Consider the following 10,534-nt stretch of genomic DNA (forward strand, 5'->3'; position numbering starts at 1 on the left):
ATTTTATTTCTATTAATAAATTTTGTAATTATGCACTTGATAACGTGCACGGTTGGTAAAAAATATGTAAGGAATTGTCAAATGTTTTGTGTGTATTAGTATATATATGTTGTTTAATTGTATAAATAACAATCTAAGCTTAAATATACGATATATATGCGATATATATGTACGATACACACACATATGAGAATTTTATATATTTTATAATTAAACTAATATAATCAAGAAATATGTATATTTAAATATTAAAATTATATTATAGAAAGACTAGGTATACGAGGCACATTATATCTTAAACTATTTGATTAACAGACTGAAATAAAACTTAGAAATTTTTTGTTAAAGATAAGAGTATATAAAACTATCTGTGTATGTGTATGTTTCTATATGTACAAATTTATGTTTATTAAAAACTAATTGATTATATCAATAATGTTTTTCTAATAATACTTGTGCTGCTTTACTAATAACATCTGGATGACATAAGGCATTAATAACAGATTCTAAAAATGAGTCATGTGGAGGATTAGATACATCATCTTCAGATGCAGTTTCTTCGTCCAGCAGATATTTTTGTTTATTTCTTCTCAGTCTTTGCTCAATGAATTCTTTAAATTCATGTTCTTCTGCATCATGTAACAACTCAATATAATTAGGATATTGTTCAGCTAAATCTTCTGCTGTCCATATAGTAGGTTTAAATTTTTTTAAAGGTGTTTCTTGAAGTAATTCTGTTTTCTCATTTTTTTCCTTTTCCTCTTCTTTTATGCATTCAGTGACGACATATTCAATCTATTGAAAAAAAGAGATAGTAATAAATTAGTTAAACAAATCTTATTTGTATTTAATCAAAAATATTTTTTAAAATATGCAATTATTTCTTTTATATAATTATAAATATATATAGTTACTTTATTTTTAAATTGCTTATAGTTTCTCATCTTGGCTACTATTAATTTAACAAGAGCTTCCTTGACTCGTGCTCTATTGTCCGTTTTTAATTTTCCCCATATATTAACACTCACAGTAATATTATCTAAAGATTCCACATAATGCCACCAGCCATTAGGCACAAACAAAACGTCCCCAGGTTCAAGAATTATTAATTTTGGTTTATCTGGGATTTTAAGTAAAAGATCTCTTTCTTCCATACTCAAACAATAAAAATCAATTTTACTATATACAGTTGATTCCTCATAAGGAAGTCTAACTGGTAGCAAAGAATCACTTGGTGGATAAAGTAACCATAGCTTCCTAAAAATACAAGCTTAATATAAAAAGAGAAAATATTGAAACACATAACTGAACATGATATATTTAGAAATTACAAATTAATTTAACAAACTATATTTGCAAACAAACCTGCCATGTATTTGTGCTACCAAGTTGTATCCATAAGTATCCCAATGACAATCGGTATGAGCACCTTTGCTTCCAATCCAAATAGTAGAGTACAATCCATTTTTTCCAAATTCTTCATCAATACCGAATTTGAGCCAATTAAAAGCCTCAATAATTTCTGGTTTATCACTAAACTCCTTTATATGTTTGTAGTCACAATAAAGCCACTTATCATATCCTTCTTTTGTTGTATCACCTGTTGCTATAAAAAACTCTCGCAGTGTCAATTTACAAAGTTTTGTAGGAGAACTTATGCGCCGACGATGATGCTGAAAAGCAATAAAAATAAATCGAATAAACCTATTAGTCAAATTTTCTATTAAACTTTTAATAAAATAATCAAAAGAATTAATACAAATATATATTTTCGCAATACATATAATATATATCTATAAATAACTCACCGTACACTTATTATAAACGCCAACTCGAAACGGTAATTGTTTGTCTCCAAATTTTTCAACGAGATCTGAAAAACTCCAATTGAGCAATTTCCATTCATATAAATCATCGGAATTTCGTAGCATATTCCGAAACAATATAGGTTTTTGAAGTTTTGGTAAAGCACACTTCAAAATTTCCACCGATGGTAATGAATGATCATCCATATTTAATTAACAATATATAAATATTATTAAGTAATCCCTTTTTTACAGAGTACAATACTTTTAAATTGTGTGACGCTTTTTAAAATCCAGTTTCAAATTAAATATACACATAGACTCTGTCAAATTACTCCATGTTTACATTTTGATTAAGATGCGTTCGAAAATCCTACTCGTAGGATACAATAGTTTTTAAATGACCAATCAGGACAAAGAAATCTTTGCTCCTGATTGGTCAATTAAATATTCAACTCTATGAGTAAGATTTTTGAACGCATCTTTAAAGATAATCTTGATATTAGGTTACCGCACATATTGCATACAATATATTAGTGGGCACTTATAGAGTAAACTTTTATTTACAATTCCATTTAAACCGCAAAATTAGATTCTAAACTAATTAGACATTAAACAATATAGCCACAAGTGTAAAATAATTAGTATATTCTTTTCTTATCAAATTAACCTATTCAATTAATTATTTTATCCATTGCTATATATTATTGAAAGAACTTCCTTATTATTTGGAATATTTTAATAAGTGAAAGAGTATAAATATGTTGAAATTTCCGAAATTACTCATGAATCATGTAAAAGCGTTGGCAACACCTACTTTGCTGAGCAAAACAGATTATTTATTACAACAAACACGGGTAATTTTCTTTTATGTATTATAAATACATGTATATAATTTATGCATATATATTTTATGAATTCTGAGATAATAGATAATAGATTTTTGCATGTACAGCTTGTACAAAATTTATATTTTTATATTATTTATATGATATTCTTACAGAATACATTCATTCTTAAAAGAAGGACCGAAGTTCCTCTTTATAAGAAAAAAGGCAAACCGCATCGCTTAAGGGCTAGACATTTTATTTATGAACTTGTTGAAGATACAAATTTAAGGAGGAAGGAGCCTCTTGACTTGATTCTAACCCAATATGTCGCAGGACTTGGTAATGCAGGCACTAGGATATCAATGCATCCAAATAAGGCATATCCAATGCTTCTATTGCCAAAATTAGCAGATTATGCTACTCCTGAGAATATTGAAAAATATATGAAATTAGCAGTGGATCAACAGGACAAAACACTATTCAGTTCTGCCTCTGTAGAGAGGACAATTAAATATCTATCAACAAAGAGGATATCAATTATAATGTCGAAGGATGTACCATGGACATTAGAAAAATGGCATATAAGGGCAAGTTTTCGCAAAGTTGGTATCATTGTGCCTGAAGATACTATAACAATGCCTCAAAAACAAATATCTGGACCAAACTTAGATATAGAAGGAAAGGAATTTTATATAACTATCACGATTAATAATTGCGAGCAAGTGAAGGTGAGATGTTGTGTACATCATTGGGCAACTGAGATAGCTGGACGAATTGTTGTCAACGATTTTTGGAAATTACCGGTCGAGCCAATATTTCCTGAGGACAAACCGGTTTTAGACTCTCTCTCCTCCTTCCAAAAAATAGAGAACAAAACAGAAAATAATGTTTAAATATTATAGTGCAAATTGTAATAATATAAATAAATAATGTTCAACACAAGAATATGTATAAAAATATTTCCTTAGATTCTTAATTTAGATATATCTTGAATTCTGCATGAATCTCACACATTATGATATTATTTTATGTGTCTATAATAATACATTCTTATATAATTTGATGAAAATTAAATTTAAATAAATTTAATTAAATTTAAATTATGTAATAAAAGATCCGATCATTCCAATTTTTCAATACTATAAATGCTTAAAGTATGTATGTATATAGTTATACATATGTATATGTCTATCCTTTCCTAGGATCAATAATTCGACTTTGTTATATCTTCACTAGATTAGGACATGTCAATTTCTAGAAACTGATAACCTGAAAATCTATTGTAAGAAAAGTGTAGAGTATTTTCGTGATATCCTCCAACTATCTGTAAAGATGGGTGAAAGATACTTTACATGGGATGACATTTTGGAAGGATTAATTTTATTGTAATATTCAAAATACATTTCAAACGTGACACAATTTACTTTGTTATACATATATTTAAGACGTTAATTTTTTTCCCATTAGTTCCCATTCATTAAACCATGTTTTTACTCTAATTTAAGCTATAATATTTATTTGTCATACAATTTAATATTGCACAACTTATATATCATAAGTATATATTTTTTTACTTATATATATTTTTCAATTTTTATTGCAATTTTTCATTCACGAATTCATTCATGAATTGTATTCACATAATTGCTGGTTTAATTTACTGTAAAATGCTATAGACTGATATTAATATTAAATAAGAATTAACGAATTTTTTCATCCATGCAAATTGTAATATTATATTGATTAGAGTGCCAAAGATAGAAGATGAAACTAAAAGACGGAGGAAGCAAGCTGTTGAAGAATATGAGTCGAAAATTTATTGTCCACATGCGTATTTAATTTTGAGCTATCGGGAAATGTTGAATGATAGCGAAAAGGTGAAAATTACGCAATACAGCTGAGATGTGTCTTAAATATTTTACTAAAATCAACAGAATTTTTTACTCATTAATATCATACTCATTTACAGATTAGATTTCGAAAACATTACCTGAGAAAAGTAGCGCCGAACGAACCGGATGTTATTATTTTGCAAGATATCAAAGATCTCGTGCTCTTTTTGCTCTTAACACCCGTCAGTCCCCAATTCATACACTTCTTCCACTTGGCGATCGTTGATCGATTTTTAAGAGCGTTGATCATCTATTTCCAACATTACGTAGAGATATGGGAAGACTTGATGCAGGAGCGGGCCGCTACCATGAAAAAGGCGCCGAATCCATTGGCGCGTGGACACAGATCCCGGTACGCTGAGGAGTTGCGATCCCTTCGCTGTGTCTTGGGTAGAGAATATGCAGATTTAATATTGGGTTGCCAGAGCGGGCCGCAATATCATCATATGATGGCCGGTAAGAAACAGACGATCACGCAATCGCAGGGCGAGAAAGATTTAAGGATCTTTGAAGCTTTTATAAGCACGGCCCATCGAGTCATATGGATAGCGTTGCAACGCAAACATTACAATTTGATCGGTAAAGATATCTAATGAATTGTTCATTATATATATATATATATATATATATATATATATATATATATATATATATATATAATCTCTCAGATATCTTATATAATATTTATAATTATAGTTTGAAAAGTAATTATTGCAGTGATATAAATTTCTTGCAGAACTAGAATTGCATAGACTACTTCGAACCCAAGCGTACAATACTGCACAAAGGCAAAGCGGTAGTCGACTTATTCAGGATATGCTCAAAGATGATATTCGTATATTACATGGCTCATATAAAATTGCATTAAAAAGTCGATTACTTCGAAATTCTCCTTTACCTCACGAATTGATGTATACGGATTGCGATTATCGTCTCCTATCATTAGGTATTGCGCTCTATTGTATTTAGTTTATTATTACTATAATTTTTTGATGTCATAAAAAGATAGCTATATTTTGTATCAAAAATAATTAATATCATCATATTTCTATTCAAAGGGATACTTGACATCGACGTGCGCGACGAACTGCAAATTGATTATCTAAAACACGCTCTTTTTATCGATGAGGAAATGCTATCTGTTATGAATATTAAAGTAGGCATACTGGGACAAAATCGTTCGGATTACGATATAATGTTAATGCCGTACGAAGAAGAGAAAGAGCCAATCGAAATCGATAAAAAAATATTAGAAAAGCGAAAAATTGTCTCTATGGTTGAACTCGCTGTAAGTATTATCATTCTTATATAAATAGAAATATGAAAATCTTAACTGGATATATAGAAATATTGTAAATCTCTCCTTCAAAGAAACAAATTCCAAGAATTGAACTTCCACTGAAAGAACTTGAGATATCAACAAAGAAATATGACAAGATTCGTCGAGTAGCCCGAAAAAAGTGGATTCTTCGAGAAATAAGACGACGCGAACGTAGAATGACTATTGATACTTATTCTATAGTAACCACTATAGATTGAGTATCAGAATAGAATATTATTACAGAACAGAAAATAATTCTACATGTAGAATGTGCCGAAAATTTCGGAAAAAAATAAAAAAATGATACTTATATTGATATACATAAATATAAACTTGAATATCGATTCTAAAATAAAATTAATTATACATTTATATACATTTTTCACTACATTATTTCCTTCGATACAAGAACGCTATGCTGAAAATAAAAATCTGGCTATTTCGAGTAACATTAATCGATATTCTATCATTAGGATATGAACGATGAGGATGGATAACTGAGTACTAAGTAACACAATATAAAAAATATGCTTAATATAATTAGTGATACCTAATCAAGAGTAATGCTGCTATTTTACAAGAAGATACACATATACATTTTAAGCAATGCTCTTATGTTACGATTAAATTCGGCATTGTCCTTTGTCCATAAATAATTATTGTATCTCTACTTACTACTATTATATGTAGTAACAATACACTATATATATATACGACATTAATTTAATCCTCCTTCGATCGACCTGTAAATTATTTTGTTTCCATTTGCATTTACATGTGATAAACTTGTTTTTTGTGCCTTTTATATAATCGCTGATATTTAGCTGAATAGTCATCATTTGAAGTACGCTTTGTTCTTATACGACCCGTTTTGTTTGAATAAGTGATACATTATCGTAACATAAGAAAAAAAGAAGAAAATTATATTTCATTATTTGGCACAGCGATTTTGATAATAAAAACTAGATTTCAAAAATTTAATCTGTTATTGCACACACATATCCGTGTATAACAAATGCTTTTCATTGTTCTTTATTTTAACGGTAGTTAGCTTTCGTAATACACGACACTCACGAGTATCTCATCGTCTTTTTTCACGCTTTACGATATGTATTAAAGTTATGATTATCCATATTATATGTATGCGCATTTTGTCCATTTTACAACTATTACGTACGGAGTTATAACAATTTACTGCTATGCACATGCGATACTTTAGAAATCAAATGGCAGTAAATGATTCAGCCATCCAATGTGATGTTTCACACCAATCTAGTTTTACTTTCAGAATCCGTGCCTCTATATCTCGTAAAAAATTCTCTCCTCAAACAATTATTCTGAAAAGTATTTCTTTGAAATATACATGTGATCACAATATTTTCTTTACTGAGCTAATACTTTACATAGCGTATCATTTTTTCACTAAAGTTGCAAAGCATGTGTCGCACAATTAACAAGGTTGAAAAATGAAATTTTTTTCGGCACTTTTCGCTAGTTTGCATCTCACTTAAATAGTACAATTACTCATTCACTGAACATTTGTCTACATGAATATAATACAGAATGTGACAAAGAGAGAGCGACAATATTGATTATGCACATATCATTATATATAGAACATGATTCAATAATCATATTTAATAACTGTAGTTATTTAGTTATGCTACTGTAGATCAAATAATAAAAAAAGAACATGTAATTATTTGTACGTATATATACATATATGTATGTATGTGTATATTATATATATTTATGTAGACATATGTATATTTTTTTATAAATTCAGTCATATGTTTGTATAAATATTCTATGCACATAGTTTTATGAGAATTATAAATTGTGTGTGTGAAAAAATGTATTTAAATATATTTTAGTTAAATCAGATTCAGATATAGTATTCTCAATATATGATATTGCATAAGATATTCCAATCGAGAATCATCCATTTTTCCACATTAGCTGCAAATCTCCATCTCTCTTAAGAAAATCCCAATTTTCATTCTTTTAATGTAATTCTATTACAGAATTATTCACTGTAATAATGAAATATATATATATATATATATATACAATGTTATATCTAAACACCAAATATTTCTTCTTCATTTATTACATCATTTGTATGTCCAATTTTATTGAATTGATAGCTGAAGTCTGTGATAAACCACAGATATGCGGTTTGTAAACCAAAATATTTTTTTCACAATTGTAGCATGGTATAATCAATAACAGATAAAATTATTATAAATCAGTCATAAAAATACCTTTGTACCTATTATTTGAGTAATCAGTAATTAGCTAAACATTATATGTAGTTCAATAAATATGGGAGCTATTAATAAGATAATTTAGATAATTCTGCTTTTTGTTTTAATAAAAATAAATCATATATAAAAATGATAACTATTTTCTTATTTAATTCATGTGTGTTGGAATTTAGTCTGAATCATTTATATGACATTTGTCTATTTTCTTCTCTTCTTTTCATACACTCTGTACTCTCAAAAATGATTGCATGTATTATAATTACAGCTACAATTTTTCTAAGCAAATTTTTAAAGTGCAAGTTAAAATATCTGCAAATAAGCTACAAATATATAGCAGGTATTATGATGATGACGCAAAATGTCCGCGATTATTTGTCAAAAAGGATGGAATTCTTGGTTTTTACATTCCTACTCGTTCGACATAAATCTACCCGTGGTATTGTACCCAATATGTTGTTTATGCTAAATTTATAAATTTGCTATTGTTTTTTTCTCTCTTTTTTTTGTTACTTTCTGTATGTCAATCCCTGCCATTATCTCGGACTTGCGTGGCTATGTAATAATAGTCTATAACGCAATCTTATGTTTAGCAGCACAGACACAAACAGTACTTCTTTTCTACGTTACAAGGAACACACGCGAACTTATTTTCAAAAATTATTATATTAGAATTAGTGGGGCTACGAGGCTATATCTGACATAAGCTGAGCGAGCAAAGCCGGCTCTAAAAGTCCATGCGTTTGCCCCATTCTCTCCAAATTTCGTACATCTTTATCAACTTCTTCCAAAGCCCGTTGTAATTCCTCCTCTTCTTCTCTAGATGGTTCGTAATCTCCATTTCTACCCTCTATAAATTAAAACATCTTGCAATCATCTCTACTATTTTATAAACTAAAATGTAATAAATTCTCTAATCTTTTGAAATTTACAAAGTATAAAGAATAGAGATATATAATTATATAATTACCGATAAACAAGTCGTTAAAAGCATCTGGAGGCAAGTTATTGAGCACAGTGCCAAAGTCATGTTCAGCAGAATCCAAAGAAGCGAATACTTCATTATCTCCAAGTTCGACTTTAAGGCCTCCACTCAGTCCCCCAAGAGAGCCTAATCCCAATCCTAGATTTAAGTTAGACGAATTTGAACTTCCTTGCGGAACATTCAAGTTATTTAATGTCTTGGTATGATTTTCACTACAATTTATTTGGTTCATGTAATGACTCTCCTCATGCATCAATGCTACTCCTTTAGTCTCTAGTTTGTTCGAGGGCGGCCGTTTGCGTTTCTTCGGCTTAGATTTAGGTTTAGGCCTTGCTGGGATGGTGGGGGAAGCTGGCTTCTTACGTGCTTTCTTTGGTTTAGACTCTTGGATTTTACGGTGATAATTGTCTCTTTTTCTTGCGTGTTCTGGACAAAGAGGTAATTCGTGCGCGACATCAAACACAGGAATACAACACTGTGTGTTGTCACTAAACTTGGCAGTGCAATGCTCAAATAAAAGCTGATCTCCATTTAACATAATATGGCGGGAACAATGCCGAGTACAAGGCAAAGATGTCTGTTGACATCCTTCCGCTCCGCATGGTCCACCAACTAACAGCGGTCCATCGAGCGCCTTACTCTTACTTGGAGATTCGCTCAATGCTCTTGCTGTAGAAGCAGGATCTATGAAAGCAGCCTCCAATAAACATCGAACCCTCTGCCGTAGCACAGTTTCAGTATCAGTTCCATTAATACGTAATTGAAGTAATTGTCGTTGTAATTGCGAACGTAGTTGAGATAACCGGGCTGCACGATTTAGCGTTGTAACGGTTTCGCCGGAGAACCAATGACGCTGATAAATTGTCATTTCATCTTCACTCGAATCGCTGTCGAATATCTCATCCCCAGCTTTAGGATAGTATAACAGAGTATGGTCCCGACTTTGCTTTCTAGATTTTAATCTTTGCACATTTTCAATACGTCGCTGTTTATGTTGAACTATATTAGAAAATTTCTGATCCAAAGTCTCCCTGTTACCATCTTCAATATTTGTTTCTGTCGTAGCATTAACTCCAACAGTCTTATAGCCTGTATTTGGTACAGGCGCTATCCTTATTCTCTGCTTTACGCATTTCCCTTTCGACTTATTGTTTTTACAACTTTGCATTACTTCGGAATTTGTAGATGGAACCACCGTGGCGGCATTTCTTCCTGTAGCAAATGGTTCTGGTTCACTGAAAATGTACGGATCAACATCTTGATGAGCCTCAGTTTTCAGCAAAGCCTTCAAGCGGTCCGAAAACTTCAATTTATTGTCCATGTTTGAGTTTTCGGAAATAGGGACCTTCATTGATTGCTGCTACTGTCCAGATCTGTTCCACCTGCATTCTTAAACTCTCCAAATCAACTTTCTTCCTATCTAGATAAAACTTAGTT

General features: G+C 30.4%; 4 protein-coding genes across 8 annotated transcripts in view; 2 read left to right on the plus strand and 2 right to left on the minus strand.

Annotated features, from left to right (window-relative positions):
• LOC126856191 (INO80 complex subunit D) overlaps window positions 1-10,534 on the minus strand; it is a 424,295-nt gene that overhangs the window by 411,167 nt on the left and 2,594 nt on the right. For 2 of the 4 annotated variants that reach the window (XR_007688334.1, XR_007688335.1), the window contains exons 2-3: window positions 9,083-10,479; window positions 8,341-8,962 (exon numbers count right to left, since the gene is read on the minus strand). Coding sequence is in view for 2 of the 4 variants with exons in the window: in XM_050604475.1 (XP_050460432.1) it covers window positions 8,796-8,962; window positions 9,083-10,448 (1,533 nt within the window). In the remaining 2 variants the exon portion in view is untranslated. Of the gene's footprint in view, window positions 1-6,367; window positions 8,963-9,082; window positions 10,487-10,534 lie in introns of those variants that run through there. The other 2 variants (XM_050604475.1, XM_050604476.1) reach the window with 2 other exon arrangements.
• On the minus strand, window positions 145-2,135 carry LOC126856196 (HSPB1-associated protein 1). Its single transcript, XM_050604485.1, has 4 exons — window positions 1,809-2,135; window positions 1,366-1,673; window positions 915-1,257; window positions 145-795 (listed from the first exon to the last, which is right to left on the minus strand). Exons 1-4 carry the CDS (start codon window positions 2,010-2,012, stop codon window positions 430-432), a joined length of 1,221 nt encoding a protein of 406 aa, XP_050460442.1. The 5' UTR covers window positions 2,013-2,135; the 3' UTR covers window positions 145-429.
• On the plus strand, window positions 2,291-3,580 carry LOC126856204 (39S ribosomal protein L9, mitochondrial). Its single transcript, XM_050604497.1, has 2 exons — window positions 2,291-2,662; window positions 2,809-3,580. Exons 1-2 carry the CDS (start codon window positions 2,567-2,569, stop codon window positions 3,526-3,528), a joined length of 816 nt encoding a protein of 271 aa, XP_050460454.1. The 5' UTR covers window positions 2,291-2,566; the 3' UTR covers window positions 3,529-3,580.
• LOC126856195 (uncharacterized) lies at window positions 3,828-6,235 on the plus strand. 2 transcript variants are annotated; one of them, XM_050604483.1, is made up of 6 exons: window positions 3,828-4,020; window positions 4,383-4,512; window positions 4,605-5,106; window positions 5,264-5,473; window positions 5,586-5,815; window positions 5,899-6,235. In XM_050604483.1, the coding sequence occupies exons 1-6, from the start codon at window positions 3,968-3,970 to the stop codon at window positions 6,064-6,066; spliced, it is 1,293 nt and encodes a 430-aa protein (XP_050460440.1). In that variant the 5' UTR covers window positions 3,828-3,967; the 3' UTR covers window positions 6,067-6,235. The 2 variants fall into 2 exon arrangements, with proteins under 2 accessions (XP_050460440.1, XP_050460441.1); XM_050604484.1 differs by having other exon boundaries at window positions 4,605-4,983.

Source organism: Cataglyphis hispanica, chromosome 18, assembly GCF_021464435.1.
Source record: "Cataglyphis hispanica isolate Lineage 1 chromosome 18, ULB_Chis1_1.0, whole genome shotgun sequence".
In the NCBI taxonomy this organism is placed as follows: Eukaryota; Metazoa; Arthropoda; class Insecta; order Hymenoptera; family Formicidae; genus Cataglyphis; species Cataglyphis hispanica.

What these genes read in the sequence shown, in the direction of transcription:
- LOC126856196 (XM_050604485.1), bottom strand. Translation starts at nt 2,012, where the DNA reads ATGGATGATCATTCATTACCATCGGTGGAAATTTTGAAGTGTGCTTTA. An exon ending in GCGTTTATAATAAGTGTACG is followed by an intron (nt 1,674 to 1,808) that starts GTGAGTTATTTA and finishes ATTGCTTTTCAG; the next exon opens with CATCATCGTCGGCGCATAAG. An exon ending in GTAGCACAAATACATGGCAG is followed by an intron (nt 1,258 to 1,365) that starts GTTTGTTTGCAA and finishes TTGTATTTTTAG; the next exon opens with GAAGCTATGGTTACTTTATC.
- LOC126856204 (XM_050604497.1), top strand. Translation starts at nt 2,567, where the DNA reads ATGTTGAAATTTCCGAAATTACTCATGAATCATGTAAAAGCGTTGGCA. An exon ending in ATTTATTACAACAAACACGG is followed by an intron (nt 2,663 to 2,808) that starts GTAATTTTCTTT and finishes ATATTCTTACAG; the next exon opens with AATACATTCATTCTTAAAAG.
- LOC126856195 (XM_050604483.1), top strand. Translation starts at nt 3,968, where the DNA reads ATGGGTGAAAGATACTTTACATGGGATGACATTTTGGAAGGATTAATT. An exon ending in TGTTGAATGATAGCGAAAAG is followed by an intron (nt 4,513 to 4,604) that starts GTGAAAATTACG and finishes ACTCATTTACAG; the next exon opens with ATTAGATTTCGAAAACATTA. An exon ending in TTATCGTCTCCTATCATTAG is followed by an intron (nt 5,474 to 5,585) that starts GTATTGCGCTCT and finishes TTCTATTCAAAG; the next exon opens with GGATACTTGACATCGACGTG.